The 22,202-nt window shown below is 35.3% G+C and overlaps 1 protein-coding gene across 3 annotated transcripts in view; it reads left to right on the top strand.

Annotated features, from left to right (window-relative positions):
* Window positions 1–22,202, top strand: part of LOC149808292 (ras-related protein Rab-10-like) — a 94,949-nt gene that overhangs the window by 14,797 nt on the left and 57,950 nt on the right. The window contains exons 1-3 of one of the 3 annotated variants that reach the window (XM_089975699.1): window positions 2,371–2,573; window positions 3,992–4,249; window positions 19,402–19,462. In XM_089975699.1, coding sequence (XP_089831825.1) covers window positions 4,123–4,249; window positions 19,402–19,462 — 188 coding nt within the window. In that variant the 5' untranslated portion in view covers window positions 2,371–2,573; window positions 3,992–4,122. Of the gene's footprint in view, window positions 1–2,370; window positions 2,574–2,645; window positions 2,733–3,991; window positions 4,250–19,401; window positions 19,463–22,202 lie in introns of those variants that run through there. The other 2 variants (XM_089975692.1, XM_089975686.1) reach the window with 2 other exon arrangements.

Genomic DNA, 22,202 nt, shown 5'->3' with positions numbered 1-22,202 from the left:
TCCTGGAAAAATTCTGTAAAAATGAAAAAAAGAGAAGAACTTACAGTTTCGAGAATCAAATCCAAAAATAATCTAGGAATAATCCATGAATTATATTGCAGAAGTCCTAGTAATAAATGTTCTAATAATTTCAAGTTCGAATCCTGGTGGAAAATCCTAGATGGATTATGATGACTTATGCTGTAGTCAGTACTTTGCTTCTCTACAGTTCCTTGTAGAAGTACAAATAATGGCACTCTGGTGTTGGAAATGCAAATTAAATTTGTAAACAGTGTCTTTCCAAATATTCTTTGTGAGCACTCCTCAAAATATATCCAGGAAAAAAAGAATTAATCCTTTTGAAATCCGACAGATCTGAAGAAAATTAGAGCTATTAATCTGGCTACAACAAAATAACTTGACATCAGTGTGAAAAGCCCAAAACTGAGAAATCTATCTCAAAGCATCTCCATTAAAACTAACAAATGCACGTAATGGAAAAACTGGAATTGCAAAATCAAAAGGGGGGGGGGGTCACGTGATCGTGTTTATGTCACATACACCAAAAATGACCCTGACGACAACCAATCATTCTACTCCAAGAAATAATAATTAAAAAAATTGTTTACCATGTAGTCCCATCATGACCTTGGAAACAACCAATCATTTTAAAATAAAATAGAACTTGTTTACAAAGGTAGCTACAAGTTCTGAAACAAGGTCAGAATGTAGATCAACACCTGGTGTTTACAAATTAACAGTCAAGGTCAAACAGTTTTCTGAAATAAATATCATCTCCAGTGAACAAACTCACATTATAATAACATATTAATAGAATAAAAAAATTTAAAACTGACAAACAATTAAATTAAAATACATATGAATTAAATCAGATATATATAGTAAGGTCAAGTGAGATGTGTGTAAATAGGGTTTTGGTAAAGAGATTTTTCATTCATATTTTATGATCAATTAGGAATCACTTATAGTTGTGTTCAGATAAAATTTGAAGAGAATAATTTATTAAATATATTCATTGGAATCACAAAGTGCTCATTGACCTTTTGGACAAAAACACTTTGGGATTATTGAGAATTCATTTAAAGACATTATGGATTATTGTAGTTCACGAGGACATCCATGATTATTGGAATTCATTTGGAACATTCCTTACTGTTCAACTTGTGATAAAATATTTAGGATTAATTGGATTTAATTCACAGTATTGTAAGTCTCTTTTGAATTTTCACTTTGTAGTCTATGAAAATAAAGTATGTTTATTTTATTAAACTTGTTTGAACACCAAGTAACCATCCATCCTTTTCTCTGTTAATCTTTTGAACACAACTAGTTCTGCAATATTTGGTGGATTGTATTGAAACTTGATAGATATGATGGTTATCCCCTAAAGATGTGTATATTGACATATCACCTTTCTCCCATGATTTTATTTATTCTTTGAGTCAGTGTATTATGATTTTGTCCATTCATCCATATGGTGCTACTTTCATTTCTGCACAATAACGCTCAAGCTTTCCATCATCTGTAGATATGGCTTGCACATGGGGTGAGGAAGAATCCTGTTGATTTGGGGTATGGACAGTCATAGGTCAAGGTCAATTTGACTTGTAGAAGAAATATAGTTTATGTGCTTAGTAATAGAGAAACCTCATTATTCTGGGGTCTAAGGGTCAGAGGTCATGGTCATTGCAAGTCTATTAAGAAAATACTGGTTTCTGCACAGGACAGCTGCAGTGGCCTTGGATGCAGGAGGTTGCAGTTTCGAACACTGGCCGAGTCATACCAAAGACTTATAAAAATGGTACTAACAGCTGCATCACTAGGTGCTCAGCTTTTAGAGGTTAGTATTACGACTGGTTGGCCGGGTGTCAGGATAATGTGACTGGGTGGGACATTATGCTACATGTCTGCGGCATGATGCCCCAGTGGTAGACATCACTATAAACTGTCATACTGCAGACATCGTAGCGATATGACTGAAAAATCGTGAAAGCTACGTTAAAAAATCTAAATCACACACACACACACACACACACACACACGCATTTCACATTTGATGCTAGACATTTCTGACGCCCCAAATAAGTGGTTGAGAAAAACCCGATAAATCGCGTGAACTCATATTTTTTATATAAACTTATGATGCAGTATATCAATGGCATGATGCCCCATTGCTCGACATCACTATAAACTGCCACACTGCAGATATCATAGTGATATGACTGAAAAATTGTTAAAGCTACATTAAAAATCCCCCACACACACAAACACACACATTTCTGCACAGGAAGTTTAGTTCAAGATTGCATACCTAGACCAAAGATCAAGGTTATTGAGACTTGTTTATCAGTAATCATAGAGGACTTTTAAACACTGAGTTGACACACAGTGTGCCATTCATGGTACTCTTATGATAAGAGTTATTTGGATCAGAGTTTTCAGTGAATTACTGTGAAACATTGGATATGAATGCGTTTTGTACTCACTCTATTTTGGGGAAGTGGTATGCACTCTTTTGGCTATAGGCTCCTCTCCATCATTGGGATAATGGTGGTACGTGGGCGTATATTTAGGTGGGTTATCTGAGTTTATTGTTTTTTTGACACTTAATGTTAAGAAGTCATTTCCTATTACTGGACAACATTGTTTGAATGGAGAGTACACTGTAGTAATAGCTCATAAATTGGCCAGGCATATAAATATCTTACCCACTGCATGATCCTGCTTCTAATGTAAGTTTTGTTGCCTTTTCAATCATTATTATCAGATGTAGATGAAGGAATATTTTGATATGCCATTTTACTAGACCTTTCTCAACATGTGTCCAATGAATTTTTGATTTGTGCATTTGGTGTGTGTGTGTGTGCGAATTTACAGAAGATTCATATTTCCTCAATTCACAGTTCATATTATATTTTGCACAAAGGAAACATTTTTAAATGTTAATGCTTTAGTCAAAATAGTTATATCTCTGTCAGTAATTACATATGCATTGTTATCTGTATGTCTCTGTCCTTTTATTTATTAAACCCCTTCATGGATTTTATTTATTCATTTGTCGAATCATTATGAAGCTAAGACAAGTCATTCTGGACCCCTCTGGTGGCCTAAGTGGTTAGGGGTCTACCTTGGATGCTGGAGGTCGCAGGTTTGAACCTAGCCAAGTCATACCAAAGACTTATAAAAATGGTACTAGCAGCCGCCTTGCTTGACACTCAGCATTAAGAGGTTAGTGTTAGGACTGGTCAGCCTAGTGTCAGGATAATGTGACTGGGTGGGACATGATGCTACATGTCTGTGGCATGATGCCCCAGTGCTAGACATCACTATAAACTGCAACACTACAGACATCATAGTGATGTGATGGAAAAATTGTTAACAATACATTAAAAATCCAAATGACACACACACTCTGTTCATAATTACATATGTATTGTTATTGGTATGTATCTATCAATAGTTGCATATGTATTGTTATCTGCATATCTCTGTCATCAGTTGCCTGTGTTAATATATGTATATCTCAGTCAATAGTTATATATTGTTATCTGTATGTCTCTGTCAATAATTACATGTTATTATAGTGTTATCTGTCAATAATTACATATGCTATTATATGTATGTCTCTGTCAATAATTATGTGTTAGTATACGTATGTCTCTGTCAGTAATTAAATATATATAACTATCTGTATGTCTGTGTACTGATATGTATCTCTTAATAGACATGTATAAATGATTGTCTTTTTGACTACATGTACTCCATTATACACAGATGAGATATACTGGAGGACAGATTTGTATACATATGTTGAGTAATATATGTCTGTACTGTGTGTATGTATGTATGTATGTATGTGTGTGTGTGTGTGCATATATATATATATATATATATATATATATATATATATATATATATATATATATATATATATATATATATATATATATATATAGTGTAATCACATTTAATTCAATCTCTTTCATTTTAGGCACACATGGAAATTGATGATCTGGTTCCACAATGCCATCCCTATGTAACTTCCCATGAAAAATTCACAGATGTAACATGTAGATTGCTCATGATTGATTAGTGTCAAGATATTGTGTCAGTTTTCTGAGGATGACGTCAAAACGCTATGACTCGCTTGTTAGACTGTTGTTAGTTGGAGAGACTGGTGTTGGCAAAACATGTCTGCTTTGTAGGTTTTCCAATGATGAATTCATGGAAAGTCACATTTCCACCATAGGTAAGTTTTTTTCCTTGCATTCATTTTGCCACATCACAAAAGACAAAACAGTAATTTTTTAACTACTTTCATGCATAGGTTCACAGTGCCAACTTATTGAATTACTTGAGTGCTGCCATATCTCCTATTTGGCAAGGTCCCTTCTTCAGATAGCTTGTTGTCTCTCTTCTGTTATCAAATGTCTGTCTGGTAGAACGAACTTGTGATCACTATTTCTCCTAAACTATTTAGAGGATTGTCATGAAACTTGACACACTTTCATTCCTTGGTCTAGTTGATTCTAAATGAAAATTGTGCTGCTTGGACATCCAATATGGCTGATGAAGCGGATATTTGAAAATCTTTTCTTTGCTACTCTCCCTGAATGGATGGTCATATCAGCATGGGGTTTTCATTAAATATCTGGAAGCCATCTTGAAAATCTTGTCATTAATACTCATGAATGGAAAGACATTGACATGGGGTTTTACCAGAAGACTTCTTCTACTTGGTCCAAAGTGAAAATGGTGCAGCTACAAAATCCAATAAGACGACATACCAGCTGCTTGAAAATATTATTATCACTTCTTACTGGATGATCATGTTAAAATGTAGTATCACCATAACACTTCTTAGGATGTTTAGTTGATCCTGTATAAAAATTGTGTTGATCTCTTTCCAAATATGGCTGCCACAGCAGTCACTTGAAAATCTTGTTGTTGCTACTGCTGATGAATGGAACATTGTATCAACATGGGGTCTTCACCAGAACACCTTGTGTCAGCATGGGTCTTCACACTTTGTATCAACATGGGGTCTTCACCAGAACACTTCACATGACATGTAGTTGGTTATTATTAGAAATGATGCCAATCTGTTATCCAGTATAGCCACCTTAGTAGCCAGGTGGCAGAGTGGTCTAAAGCACTCACCATTACAGGTCAATCTTTACATGTCAGCCTTTACAGGTCACTTAACTCACCTCACCTCTGCTTGGATTTTAGTTTTAGCTCAACCAACATGGGTACTTGAGAGAAAAGCCTGCCAATAGTTTCCTGTGGCTCATAGGTTCTTCCTTCACCAAAATCCTGAGCACCATTTATGCCCTAGATTGTACTGAAAAGTGGCATTAAACTTCAGACTTTACCATTGATTTATGGAGTCAGGTGGCTCTACTTGAGACTGTACCATTGATTTATCAAGGACCATTCAAGAAAGACATGGTCATTAAAGAGCTGCAACAATTTAGCTTTCAGTTGGATGATTTGAAATATAATGGACCTTGATTCAGTAACTGATACACAAAACAAGTATCGATTTAGGATATAAAAAATATATAAAAATTAAAAGATCATGTTCATTTCAGACTTTCTTGGAGTGCATGTGTCCATTTTTAATCACTTTTGAGTCTAATAGCAAAAGACACGACAAATATAGCAGGACATTTCTTGGGCATAATGACTGATGTACTCAATTACCTGGTGGTGAAGCAGCTACATGCACCTGTATAGATAAGGTCGATGCAGTAGTATGTCTGCTTTATTACATCATTGATATGTCACCTTTTACCTCATTGTGTCATAAGTCTGTGAACTCTGGGAAACGTCAGACATGATAGAACATGATAGCAACTTCTGTCTCTTATGGAACAATACAGAATTCAAGTTTTATTTATACAGTTTTAATAATTACAAGAACATTGGTGTCAGAGAAAATTATAAAGTCAAATGAAAAGTATAAGACACTTTGGGAATTATACTATTTTGCAACCTGCAGGCAGTATGAACTTAATAATTGTGTCATAATGAAGAAATGTGCAACATACACTTTACACAACATGTCTGATGATACTGTCATTTTTAACTGGTCCAAATTTGATGAATTTTTAAACACCCAGTCAGGTATTTCTCTATGGACTGTTCATGTTTCCAGTATTTTTCTATAATGACCCATACATGGGGACATGAACAGCATTTGGGGGTGGCAAGTGGGGCAACCCGCTCTTGAGGGGGCCCCACGCTTCAGGCCTAAGGTCATCCTTATGAGTTGGTCAAGCTATGTTCTCCGGTAAATTGGAAACACTGATACAGGCTGCACGTAACGCACACAGAGTACACTTGCAAGTAAGCAAATTATTGTTCCTAATTCGTGTCTTCATGTTATTTGCAAAATGACGATAATAATCAGTTTATTAGGCCAAAGGCATTGTCATCATGTTATTTCGATTAAAAAACCCATTGTCCACAAACAGGATTTTTTAAAATGAATAATGAAAAAAGTAAATTCGTGCGCCAAATTGCGAAAGTTGATTGAGTCTAGACATAATCAGTGTTTTCAGTAGCATACCAATCGAGATAGTGATACTATGGCCCCGCGCAGTCATGGTCGGCCCTAGGCCTCATGTACTCCTAATGCCTCCTCTGCATGGGGAGAAATATTTCATTGAGTGTAGCACTAGAAAATGTACATCAGCCTATATATTTTTTTGTGGTTGGTTGGACCCCTACTTGTGTAACATTATCAACTTTACAAAAAGGAAAGGCTCTTTCATTGTACAAGCAGTCATCCTAAGTATATAATTAACTGTATATTCGTGCATTTGCCTGTAAAACCTTACATAAGTATATACTTAAATATGTATTCATGCATTTGCCTGTAAAACCTTACATAAGTATATAATTAAATGTACATTCATGCATTTTCCTATAAAACCTTACATAAGTATATAATTAAATGTATATTCATACATTTGCCTATAAAACCTTACATAAGTATATAATTAAATGTACATTCATGATTTTCCTATAAAACCTTACATAAGTATATAATTAAATGTATATTCATACATTTGCCTATAAAACCTTACATAAGTATATAATTAAATGTATATTCATACATTTGCCTATAAAACCTTACATAAGTATATAATTAAATGTACATTCATGATTTTCCTATAAAACCTTACATAAGTATATAATTAAATGTATATTCATACATTTGCTTATAAAACCTTACATAAGTATATAATTAAATATGTATTCATGCATTTGCCTGTAAAACCTTTCATAAGTATATAATTAAATGTATATTCATACATTTGCCTGTAAAACCTTACATAAGTATATAATTAAATGTACATTCATGATTTACCTATAAAACCTTAAGTAAGTATATAATTAAATGTGTATTCATGATTTTCCTATAAAACCTTACATAAGTATATAATTAAATGTATATTCATGTATTGCCTGTAAAACCTTACATAAGTATATAATTAAATGTACATTCATGATTTTCCTATAAAACCTTTCATAAGTATATAATTAAATGTATATTCATACATTTACCTATAAAAACCTTACATAAGTATATAATTAAATATGTATTCATGTATTTGCCTGTAAAACCTTTCATATATATATAATTAAATGTACATTCATGATTTTCCTAAAAAACCTTACATAAGTATATAATTAAATGTATATTCATGCATTTGCCTGTAAAACCTTACATAAGTATATAATTAAATGTACATTCATGAATTTCCTATAAAACCTTACATAAGTATATAATTAAATGTATATTCATAGATTTGCCTGTAAAACCTTTCATAAGTTAATAATTAAATGTACATTCATGATTTTCCTATAAAACCTTACATAAGTATATAATTAAATGTGTATTCATACATTTTCCTATAAAACCTTACATAAGTATATAATTAAAAATGTATTCATGCATTTGCCTGTAAAACCTTTCATAAGTATATAATTAAATGTATATTCATGATTTTCCTATAAAACCTGACAGAAGTATATAATGAAATGTGTATTTATGCATTTTCCTATAAAACCTTACATAAGTATATAATGTATATTTATGATTTTCCTATAAAACCTTACATAATTATATAATTAAATGTATATTCATGCATTTGCCTGTAAAACCTTACATAAGTATATAATTAAATATTTATTCATGCATTTGCCTGTAAAACATTTCATAAATATATAATTAAATGTACATTCATGATTTTCCTTTAAAACCTTACATAAGTATATAATTAAATGTATATTCATGATTTTCCTATAAAACCTTACATAAGTATATAATTAAATGTATATTCATACATTTACCTATAAAAACCTTACATAAGTATATAATTAAATATGTATTCATGCATTTTCCTGTAAAACCTTACATAAGTATATAATTAAATGTACATTCATGATTTTCTTATAAAACCTTACATAAGTATATAATTAAATGTATATTCATACATTTGCCTGTAAAACCTTTCATAAGTATATAATTAAATGTATATACATGATTTTCCTATAAAAAACCTTACATAAGTATATAATTAAATGTATATTCATGCATTGGCCTATAAAACCTTACATAAGTATATAATTAAATTTATATTCATGTATTGCCTGTAAAACCTTTCATAAGTATATAATTAAATGTATATTCATGCATTTGCCTATAAAAAACCTTACATAAGTATATAATTAAATGTATATTCATGCATTTGCCTATAAAACCTTACATAAGTACATGTATATAATTAAATGTATATTCATGTATTGCCTGTAAAACCTTTCATAAGTATATAATTAAATGTACATTGATGATATTCCTATAAAACCTTACATAAGTCTATAATTAAATGTATATTCATGCTTCTTGTTCTTGGCATCCGTCCGTCTACGGGAGACGATGGCGTAGCTCCAAAGTAAGCTTTTGTTTATCCTTCTTTCTAGCTCTCTTTTCAGCCTGTTTTATTCTTCTCTCTTCCTCTGCGTTTTGAACTCCCTGCCTGACAGCTAGACGCCAGCTGGAACGGTTGTTTGCACAGCTCTCTCAGTCGTTGACATTGATGTTTGCTGTCTTCATATCCTTCTTGCAAACATCTTTGTAGCGCAGATGTGGTCGTCCAGTTGGTCGTGCACCTTCTGCTAACTCCCCATATAACAGGTCCTTGGGAATGCGACCTGGGTCCATTCTCTTGACATGACCAAGCCAGCGAAGGCACCTCTCGCTGAGAATGGAGAACATGCTGTTCATGTTGGCGCGTTCTAGAACCTCTGTGTTGGGTACTTTGTCCTGCCACTGGATGTGCAGAATGCGCCACAGACATCTCAGGTGGAAGCTGTTGAGTTTCCTCTCGTGTCTTGCATAGGTTGTCCATGTTTTGCTGCTGTAGAGAAGTGAGCTGAGTATGCAGGCTTGGTAGACACGCAGTTTGGTCTTCTCTGTGAGGTAGGGGTTGTTCCAGACTCTCTGGTTAAGTCTGGCCATCACTGCTGCTGCCTTGGCAATCCTGCTGTTCACCTCAGAATCAATGGAGAGTGAGCTGGAGATGTTAGACCCGAGGTATGTGAAGTTCTCGACAACTTCTAAGTTGTACCCATCGATGGTGACAGAGGGAGGGGAGTCTGTGTCCTGCGCCATGACGTTCGTTTTCTTCAAACTGATGGTCAGACCAAATTCCTTACAAGCATGGGAGAGGCGGCATACCAGCTGCTGCAGTCCATCTTCCATGTGTGATGTCAAGGCTGCATCGTCAGCGAAGAGCAATTCACGGATGAGTACCTCTGTGACTTTAGTCTTAGCATGAGACAGGTGATGTTGAACAGCTTGCTGTCAGCCCTGGTATGGATGTACACTCCCTTGCTGCAATCCTTGAATGCGTACTGGAGAAGCATGGAGAAGAAGATGGCAAAGAGCGTCGGCGCAAGGACACAGCCTTATTTGACTCCACTCATGACTGGGAATGCCTCAGATGTTGCACCATTGAAGCACACTGTGCTGTGCATGTTCTCATGGAACAACATAATGACAGCAAGCAGACGTGGGGGGCAGCCAATAATCTGCAGGAGTCTGAAGAGTCCACTCCGACTAACCAGGTCAGATGCCTTTGTCAGGTCTATGAAGGCATGAAGGCAATGTAGAGGGGCATCTGCTGCTCACGACACTTCTCCTGCAGCTGACGTAGTGAGAAGATCATGTCTACAGTTGACCTGCCGGCTCGAAATCCACACTGGGACTTTGGGTAGACATGGGAGGCTAGGATCTGCAAACGTGCCAAGGCAACATGGGCGAAAGCCTTTCCGACGATGCTGAGGAGGGAGATGCCCCAATAGTTGTTGCAGTCACTACGGTCTCCATTGTTTTTGTACAAAGTGACGATGTTGGCGTCACGTATGTCCTGTGGGATGTATCCCTGTTCCCAGCAAAGGCAGAGGAGTGTGAGTAGGGGCTGGAGCGGTGCTGGTTTTCCGCTCTTGAGAACTTCAGGTGGAATGCTGTCGCTTCCAGGAGCCTTCCCACAGGCAAGGCAATCAATGGCTTTTCCGAGCTCTTCCAGGGTGGGCTGTGTGTCTAGCTGCTCCATGACAGGCAGGTCTGGAATGGCGTCCAGGGCAGTTCCAGTGACATTGTTTTGGGTTGCATATAGCTCGAGATAGTGCTCAACCCATCACTGCAGTTGTTTCCCTTGGTCTGTGATGACTTCGCCTGTCTTGGACTTGAGGGGGGCGGTCCTGTAGCTGGGGGGGGCCTGTCACCTTTTTGATACCCTCATACATTCCTCTTATATCCCCGGTGTCAGCAGCTGTCTGTATACTGTTGCAAAGGTTCAGCCACTCGAGAGGACACTCCAGCGTCGTTGTATGGCGTTGGCACAACACGAGAAGTAGCAGTTTACCGGTTCTAAGTCAGAGCTCAATTGGCGTAGAGCTTGGCGCCAGGGGTTACTTCTGACGGTGGGGGAGATCACCAGGTCTCACTGGACGGCTACCGCCTGCCTCAAGCAGGGCAGCCCACAGTCAGTAAGGTGCTGCCCGCCATGGCCTGCCTGCTTCACTGGGTGCGTGGAACTTAGAGAACCATCTCGACAAGTGGGCCACAAAACTCCGCACCAGGAAAGACTAAAAGAAGAAATAAGACTCCAACTCTTTGTTTTGCAACCTGGAACATCAGGACCATGTGTCCTGGATTGACTGCTGATCTACAGCATATCGACGATGCATGGAAGACTGCCGTCATTGACATTTGAACTCTCCCGACTGAACATCGACATTGCCTGCCTCCAGGAGACCCGACTGGCTGACAGCGGCACCATCAGGGAAGCCAATTACACATTCTTTTGGCAGGGGAAGCCCTCGGATGAACCTAGGCAGCATGGTGTAGGCTTTGCCGTCAAGAACACACTAATTGCCTTCATTGAACCTCCATCATCAGGTACTGAGAGAATCCTTGCCCTCAGGCTGTCAACATCCTTAGGCCCGGTCAGCATCTTCAGCGTGTACGCCCCAACCCTCTGCTCCACCTACAAGGAGAAAGACAAGTTTTATGAGGCTCTGGATCAGGCAATATCCAGTATACCCAGCAATGAAAGCCTTTACTTACTAGGAGACTTCAGTGCTAGAGTGGGAGCTGACCATGAGGCCTGGTCCACCTGTCTCGGCTTTTACAGAAGGGGCAAGATCAACGAGAATGGTCAGCGACTGCTGGAGATGTGCTGCTCCCACAGCCTATGTGTGACCAACACTTTCTTCAAATGCAAGGAGATCTACCAGGTGTCGCGGAGACACCCACGTTCATGCCACTGGCACCAGCTAGACCTCGTCATCACCAGGCATGCAGAACTGGCCAGTGTCCTCCTCACCCGCAGCTACCACAGTGCCGATTGTGACACGGACCATTCCCTCGTGGCCAGCAAGGTGTGAATATTACCCAAGAAGCTGCACCATGCCAAAAAGAAGGGTCACCCACACATCAACACCTGCTGTGCAAGCAACCCAGAGAAAACACAGCAGTTCATCAGCAAACTGAAGGAAGCCCTCACCAAAGTGACACCTGATGACACCATTGACTCCAAGTGGTCCCATATCCGTGACTCTGTGTACAATTCAGCCATCACAGCAAACGGGAAGAGGGAGCAAAAGAATGTCAACTGGTATGAGGCAAACTGGGAGGAGATGGAGCCCGTGACTGAAGCAAAGAGGAAAGCCCTCCTGGCATACAAGGCTGCACCTAGCCCCAGAACACTACAAGCCCTCAGGATTGCAAGGAACAATGCCCAGAAGACCGACCGCCGCTGTGCCAACACTTACTGGCTGAAATGTATATTCATGCATTTGCCTATAAAACCTTACATAAGTATAGAATTAAATGTACATTCATGATTTTCCTATAAATCCTTAAGTAAGTATATAATTAAATGTATATTCATGATTTTCCTATAAAACCTTTCATAAGTATATAATTATATGTATTCATGCATTTGCCTGTAAAACCTTTCATAAGTATATAATTAAATGTACATTCATGATTTTCCTATAAAACCTTACATAATCATATAATTAAATGTATATTCATGATTTTCCTATAAAACCTTACATAAGTATATAATTAAATGTGTATTCATACATTTGCCTATAAAACCTTACATAAGTATATAATTAAAAATGTATTCATGCATTTACCTGTAAAACCTTTCATAAGTATATAATTAAATGTATATTCATGATTTTCCTATAAAACCTGACAGAAGTATATAACTAAATGTATATTCATGCATTTGCCTGTTAAACATTACATAAGTATATAAGTAAATATGTATTCATACATTTGCCTATAAAACCTTACATAAGTATATAATTAAAAATGTATTCATGCATTTGCCTATAAAACCTTACATAAGTATATAATTAAATGTATATTCATGATTTTCCTATAAAACCTGACAGAAGTATATAACTAAATGTATATTCATGCATTTGCCTGTTAAACATTACATAAGTATATAATTAAATGTATATTCATGATTTTCTTATAAAACCTTACATAAGTACATAATTAAGTGTATATTCATGCATTTTCCTATAAAACCTTACATAAGTATATAATTAAATGTATATTTATACTTTTGCCTGTTAAACATTACGTAAGTATATAATTAAATGTATATTCATGCATTTGCCTATAAAACCTTACATAAGTATATAATTAAATGTATATTCATACATTTGCCTATAAAACCTTACATAAGTATATAATTAAATGTATATTCATGATTTTCCTATAAAACCTTTCATAAGTATATAATTAAATGTATATTCATGCATTTGTCTGTAAAACCTTACATAAGTATATAATTAAATGTATATTCATGATTTTCTTATAAAACCTTACATAAGTACATAATTAAGTGTATATTCATGCATTTTCCTATAAAACCTTACATAAGTATATAATTAAATGTATATTTATACTTTTGCCTGTTAAACATTATGTAAGTATATAATTAAATGTATATTCATGCATTTGCCTATAAAACCTTACATAAGTATATAATTAAATGTATATTCATACATTTGCCTGTAAAACCTTACATAAGTATATAATTAAATGTACATTCATGATTTACTTATAAAACCTTACATAAGTATATAATTAAATGTACATTCAAGATTTTCCTATAAAACCTTACATAAGTATATAATTAAATGTATATTCATGATTTTCCTGTAAAACCCTGCATAAGTATATAATTAAATATGTATTCATACATTTGCCTGTAAAACCTTTCATAAGTATGTAATTAAATGTACATTTATGATTAATGTACATTTATGATTTTCCTATAAAACCTTACATAAGTATGTAATTAAATGTACATTCATGATTTTCCTATCAAACCTTACATAAGTATATAATTAAATGTAGATTAATAGATTTGCCTGTAAAACCTTACATAATGATATAATTAAATGTATACTGATGCGTTTTCCTTTAAAACCTTACATAAGTATATAATTAAATGTACATTCATACATTTGCCTGTAAAACCTTACATAAGTATATAATTAAATGTATATTCATACATTTTCCTATAAAACCTTACATAAGTATATAATTAAATGTATATTCATACATTTGCCTATAAAACCTTACATAAGTATATAATTTGCTTTGTATTCATGCATTTGCCTGTAAAACCTTTCATAAGTTTATAATTAAATGTACATTCATGATTTTCCTATAAAACCTTACATAAGTATATAATTAAATGTATATTCATACATTTTCCTATAAAACCTTTCATAAGTATATAATTAAATATGTATTCATGCATTTGCCTGTAAAACCTTTCATAAGTATATAGTTAAATGTATATTCATGCATTTTCCTATAAAACCTTACATAAGTATATAATTAAATGTGCATTCATGCATTTGCCTGTAAAACCTTTCACAAGTATGTAATTAAATGTACATTTATGATTTTCCTATAAAACCTTACATAATTATATAATTAAATGTATATTCATTCATTTGCCTGTTAAACCTTACATAAGTATATAATTAAATGTACATTCATGATTTTCCTATAAAACCTTACATAAGTATATAATTAAATGTATATTCATGCATTTGCCTGTAAAACCTTTCATAAGTATATACATGTAATTAAATGTATATTCATACATTTGCCTGTTAAACCTTACATAAGTATATAATTAAATGTACATTCATGATTTTCCTATAAAACCTTACATAAGTATATAATTAAATGTATATTCATACATTTGCCTGTAAAACCTTACATAAGTATATAATTAAATGTATACTGATACATTTTCCTATAAAACCTTTCATAAGTATATAATTAAATATTTATTCATGCATTTGCTTATAAAACCTTACATACCGGTAAGTATATAATTAAATGTATATTCATGATTTTCCTATAAAACCTTACATAAGTATATAATTAAATGTATATTGATACATTTTCCTATAAAACCTTACATAAGTATATAATTGAATGTACATTCATGCATTTGCCTGTAAAACCTTACATAAGTGTATACAGCTAGCCTCCCTTTATGCAATAGTTGCATTCCCAAACTTTTGGTTTCACCGATTTTAATTTTCTTTGAAAAAATTTGTAATTCAGTTTATTTTATTGCCATTAAATTTAGCCAATTATGAATCTAACTTTTTGTTTTAGACAGATAAAATATATGAAATTCCATTAATATGAAATTCACCCAAGTTGAAATTACGTGAGACAGCGGATACCTGTAAATGTATGCATCAATATATAAGCAGGTCATTACATAATTACATAATTGTATGTATATCAAGTCCATTACAGAAGTACATGCATTTATATCCAGTACATTACATAATTTCATAATTGTATGTATATCATGTCCATTTCATAATTACATAATTGTATCTCTACCCAGTCCATTACATAATTGCATAATTGTATATATACCCAATCAATTATGCAAGTACATGCATATACATGTATATCCATTCCATTTCGTAAGTACATTAAGTATGTATGTATGTATGTATATATATATATATATATATATATATATATATATATATTGTTATGAATCTATGCTTTTAAAAAAAATAACAGAAAAGAGTGAAAGACAACAAGCTTTTTAAAATTAAACAAATAATTTATTTCCCAAGAATACAAAGTGAAAATGAGAAAAAACAACTTACAGTATTGTGAATTAAATCCCAGAATAATCCAAGAATTACAGACACAATTCCTAATAATTTAAAGTCCTGACCTGAATAAAACTCAGTACAAGTCCCAAAGAAATCCAAAGCTGAAGCCTATGACATTGACATGTCTGTTATAGCTTGTTGATGCATCAACATTCTTTTTTAGAATAATAGTAATATAATTCCAGGTTTTGAATTCAGTATAATTTCAATTGAATGTCTCTATCCAAGAATTTTATCAGAGCACTTTTGTATTTCCAGAGAAAATAATCACTTTAATTCAATAATTTGAAGAAAATAGAATTCAGCCCAACTGGTCACAATATAATACAACTTGAAAGTGCTAGATGTTAAAGCACAAATGACCAAGTCATCACAATCACAAGATTATATAGTTCTCTGCTTGACCTCAGGTCACAGATTGCATTTTCTAACAACATTAACTAATGGAAAATAACCTAGAATGATGTTTACAAAATAATAACCTGAATTATGTATAATTCATTTAGGAAACTCCAAAACTTTGACTCATGATATCAGAGATAATTTAGCTATGAATTAGTTGTTTACATAAAATGAAATAAAAAAAAGTCAATCAGGTCAAGCAGAAATGAACTCAGTTTTGGACAAGGTCAAGTCCAGCCTCCAAACAATTAAATTAAATATACATAACAATATATATATATATATATATATATATATATATATATATATATATATATATATATATATATATATATATATATATATATATATATATATATATATATATATATATATATATATATGTGTTTATCCAAGCTATTACATAATTATTTAAATGTGTGTTTATCCACAATGTTACTTAAGTACCTGTTTGTATGTATATCCAGGACATTTTCTTATGAAAGCCAGTTTATGCTATCCTATTATAATGAACTTTATTTGGGGCAATTTTGTGTTGGCATTTTGCCCATGGATGTTTTTACAACATGAGTTTCCTCCCTTGGACAAACATGCCTATTCTTGTCCATATTAGTTCTTTGGACATGCAAGCTATGCTGTGAAAATGAATTATCTACATCACAAACAAGAATAAATGAGGACCTCTTTTAGATTTCAACCTCTTTTTTTCATTTTTTGATGTCTGTAGAGACAGTATAATTTAATGCTACAAAGTTTGTCAAATATAATAAAAATAAACCAACCAAAAAAGTTTTATTTCATGTGGAATTTCATTTTCATCAAGTAACATGATCTGTTATCAGATCTAACAAGTTGAGACAGAGTATTTAGCTTTAGGGTACTCTCAACAGCCTATCAGCAATGAGGATTGAACTTGCAACCCGATGGCAGCAAGTTGGATGCTGTACCATCTGACAGAGAATCTAACTTTAGGGTATTCTCAACAGCCCATCAGTTTGAAGATTGAAAATTGCAACCTGGTGGGAGCAAGTTCGGTATATTACCATCTGAACTATCCTACACTTCCAAAGTATCATTTAAAATGAAAAAGAAAATTGTATTGAGTTATTAAACATATATTGTGATTTTAAATTACTGTATACATGTGTAAATATCAGTGGAAAAACTTTTGAGTTGTTGTAGATTCTTTTGAATTTGAACAAAAACAACCATAGAAGGATATTACATCTTGATTTTGATAAGTCTCACCTTATTGTTAAACTACATTGTGAAATAAGGTCCATTGCAGGAGTCACACTCATTCCTAAGACACCATGGGTCTATTTCAGGAGTCAGATTTATTTCTAAGACACCATTGGGTACTATTTCAGGAGTCACACTTATTTTTAGGACACCATGGGATCTAATCCAGGAGTCACACTCATTTCTAAGATACTTTGGGTACTATTTCAGGAGTCACATTCATTTCTAGGACACTATGGTGTCTATTCCAGGAGTCACACTCATTTCTAAGACACCATGGGGTCTATTCCAGGAGACACACTGATTTCTAAGACACAATGGTGTCTATTCTAGGAGTCACACTTATATCTAAGATACCATGGGGTCTATTCTGGGAGTCACATTCATTTCTAGGACACCATGGGGTATATTCTAGGAGTCACACTCATTTCTAAGACACTTTGGGTACTATTTCAGGAGTCAAGTTCATTTCTAGGATACTTGGGTCTATTCTGGGAGTCACATTCATTTCAAAGACACCATGGTGTCTATTCTAGGAGTCACACTCACATCTAAGATACCATGGGGTCTATTCTGGGAGTCACATTCATTTCTAGGACACCATGGGGTCTATTCCAGGAGTCACACTCATTTCTAAGACACCATGGAGTCTATTACAGGAGTCACACTCATTTCTAGGACACCATGGGGTCTATTCCAGGAGTCACACTCATTTCTAGGACATCACGGGGTCTACTCCAGGTGTCACACTCATTTCTAAGAGACTTAGGGTACTATTTCAGGAGTCAGTTTCATTTCTAAAACATCATGTGGTCTATTACAGGAGTCACACTCATTTCTAAGACACCATGGGGTCTATTCTAGGAGTCACACTCATTTCTAGGACACCTTAGGGTCTATTCCAGGAATCACACTCATTTTTAAGGCATGATGAGGTCTGTTCCAGGAGTCATACTCATTTCTAGGACACCACGGGGTCTATTCCATGAGTCACACTCATTTCTAAGACACCATGGGGTCTATTCCAGGAGTCACACTCATTTCTAAGACACCATGGGGTCTATTCCATGAGTCACACTCATTTCTAAGCCACCATGGGGTCTATTCCATGAGTCACACTCATTTCTAAGCCACCATGGGGTCTCTTCCAGGAGTCATGCTCATTTCTAAGCCACCATGGGGTCTATTCCATGAGTCACACTCATTCCTAAAACGCCATGCCAAGAAATCAACTCAGTCTGAGCCATGCATCCTGTTGCAACCCCTACCTTCATTATAACTGTCATATGCTTAACAAAGTGACCCATTGTTTCAAATGTGTGTTGAGGGGGGTGGGGTGGAATTACCATGACATAGTTTCAGATCTAGAATATACCTAATGAAACATCTAGACCAGAGGTGGGCAAACTTTCCAGTGCAAGTGCCACATATACAAATTTACACCTTGTTGCGGGCCGCATAGTTCATTAAGTAAAATAATTAATATTTGAAATAGCAAAAACAAAAGGTTTTTCTAAATAACATCTAATTAATTTTCAGTTGTTAATATGTTGTTAATATTTGAAAACTTAAACTTAAACTTCAAAAGAAGCACATTTATTTGATAAACAGAGTAACATAAACAGAGTCAGTGCGAATGATGACTTGTTCCTAGGCCGCATGAAAACCCTTGGCAAGCCACATGAAAGCCTTTGGCGTGCCACATGCGGCCTGCAGGCCGTAGTTTGCCCACCCCTGATCTAGACCAGTATCCACAATGAAACATAATTCCTACTTTACTCAGTTGACAAATGTCCAGAAAGCTAATTCCAACTTCACCACTCGCTAGTGTCCAGAATGAAGCCTAATTCCTACTTCACCACTCACTTAACAAGTATCCAGAATGAAACCTAATTCCTACTTCACCACTCACTAGTCAAGTGTCCAGAATGAAACCTATTTCTTACTTCACTAATCACTAGTCTGTTTTATCTATTGCAGGTATAGATTTTAAAATGAAAATGTTATGCTTGGATGGACAAACTGTCAAAGTACAAATATGGTAAGAAAAATACAAGTATTCTTAAGTATTGTAAGAACAAGAGAGAGAGAGAGAAAAGGTAGATTTATTGAAATAACGTGTTTATTTAAACTTCTAAAATTTGTTCATTTTTATTAATGATGCAAAGCATCATCTGTTTTTAAGTGGAACACTTTATTTTAATATAATTAATATGTTATGTGCTATGAATACTTAGCTATCTCTTTTCCTGGTGGTAGTTCCTAGTCCCAGTAGGATTGACTGATCCAGTCTGAAGACCTAATTATTCTGTCATATGCAGTATTGTTCTTCTTTCTTTTAGACTTCATGTGGTTATCACATATCTTTGGGCACTTAAAAATTGTCATTATTAACAGTGTCTTTTGTCATAACTGCCATAAATTATATAGTGTTCTGCATTGTATATGACATTTTATGCACAGTCCTTGAGTAATGTTCCTGTATCTGTGTTCCTTTTTTGTTAATTTTGAGGGTCTTAGCATACTAACTAACAAAGCAGTACATCATTATAATTTATCCCCTCACTAATAGCCCTTAATAGGGTAAGTATTACCCACCCAAACTTTGTACAGGTTGTTGTGTTTTGCGTTTTTCTTTCAGCTTTTTGTCATACTAGATGGAATTGGCAAATGCACCTATAAGCAAGGTTGCTTGGGACAGTGCATCTGCTTGACATACATGCACATAGTAATCTCACATGGACAGGTGTCCTTTTTGACCCTTATGGTCAGATGTCCTTTCTGTATCCTTATGGTCAGATGAGGTGTGGGGCTGCTGCTCCTATACAAGCAAAAAGAGGGACTTGGTTCTTTTTCTTCTTTTTCAGGAAGACCCCTTCATTTCCAGGAGATGTCATTGTTGTTTCCCAGGTTAGGGAAGTCACCAGCATCTGTTAGAGAGGGATCCATAGCTGCTTAAGATTCACTAACACTTCATGGATCTTCAGCTCCTGTTAGTGACAGATCAGTGGTACTTCCTGATGTACGGAGGTCTTCAACACTTGTGTGCAAGTACCTCCTTCCTGGCACAAGGGAAACATGGTCTTCTTGCTCAGGTAGACCTATAATTTGGATTTTGTTCATCATACTTGAGTTTCCTAAATAGTTACATCTCAATCAGGTTGCCATTGCATGACCAGTCTTTGACAGGTGACAGGTCAGTAGGCTTTGGTCACCATTTACTGGGTAAGGTGATATGGTAAGATCATAAGTACCAGTTGCCAGGTATCTGACATTGATTACTGGACACTTGATTTCAGCCATGATCACCAGCCACCAGCTTTTGACTAATGGTACAGGAAAAAGTATTGGGTAGTTCAGTTTCCTTATGTTTCCAGTGAATCTCCATGGGCATTGGAGAGTTGGATTTGGTTGCTATCTACAGACAAGGAGTGGGTCAATACCTGCCACCACCACCCACATTTTATATATTCCCATTCAATTACTTGTGGGGCTTGAGGACACCCACCACCAGTGCTGAATATATGTCTGTCCTTTTTTGCCATGACACCATGGATTTTAGGTTCAGTGGACCACGCTGGCTTCATCCTTCCCCATCTCCTATTTAATTTTAAGAGAAAAGATGGGTACCATAATTGAACTTCTACATCAAGAAGTGATCACCAGTCCCCTTCACCAAGGAGAGAGAAGAATCAGGTAGTCCTGTCTAACCTAATGAGTGGAGACAGGACAATGAGCACAAAATCATTAAGTCCCCTTCTCCAAGGATGTAGTTTGGAAGGGATAGTCCTTTTTCACCCCAAGAATGAAGATAGTACAATGAACTCATAATTTTAGTAGGCTCAAATGAACTCCCAGAAGACCCATTTGGCAAGAGTCCTTCCACTCGCTTAGAATCGCCATCTCTGTTCCACCCCTTGGGACAGGTGAAACCTTTTGGGTCTTCAGACATCAGGATCCTCACCAGCTTTTAAAGGCTCTATGGGGTACAATAAAAAATGGACCTTTTGTTCCACCTACATTCAGTGATGGCCAAGAAGTTGTCCTGAGGTCAGGAGGTAACCAGGCAGAAGGAATGATGGTATGTTCCCTCTTCTTCACTTTGATCCCTGTTTCCTTCTCAAGTTACAGGGTCCTAACTGGCAAAGAAGATGCACATCCTAAGAGTTCAAAATGTTGTAAGAAGTAACCAAGGAAAATTGTCAATACCAATTTAAAACTTTTTCACCTGTATTTCTCAAGATCTTTCTCAAACTGAGGTACCCAGAAAGGCCCCTTCCCTTTTCCAAACAAGAAGACAATCAGTCCTAGCTAGCCACACCCTCTCCTGCTGAATCCCCCCTATTCTTGATGCCTCAGGAGGTGCCAGGCTGGCCACTTTTTCTTCAGGACTTGATCAGTTCTAACACACAGTGCTTTGGTCCTTTCTGGGACTTCCCATCTCAGTCAGGGACCCCAGTCAGACTCCCTAAAGGGAAGATGTCTACAGAGAGGATGTTAGACATCCAATGTCTGGCATTTTATTCCTGGATCTTTCTGGTTTGGAAAAAAGGGTGAAGCTGTTGACTCAATATCAGTAGTCATTCCACATTAAACAAGTGTCTTTAGGAGCAGCACTGTAAACTAGAGATGCCTGCCTCTGTCAGAAATAGCATAAGGTCAAAGATAGCAACTCACTTAAGGGCCTTCTGGGTCCCATCATCCAGTCTTTTATGACTGGTTGATGCACAATATCTTCAGATGAACCCTTTTGAGGGACCTATCATTCTGTTAGGAGATAG

Source organism: Sinohyriopsis cumingii, chromosome 1 (assembly GCF_028554795.1).
Source record: "Sinohyriopsis cumingii isolate HCF-2022 chromosome 1, ASM2855479v2, whole genome shotgun sequence".
In the NCBI taxonomy this organism is placed as follows: Eukaryota; Metazoa; Mollusca; class Bivalvia; order Unionida; family Unionidae; genus Sinohyriopsis; species Sinohyriopsis cumingii.
This window is presented reverse-complemented; position numbering and strand designations above follow the sequence as displayed.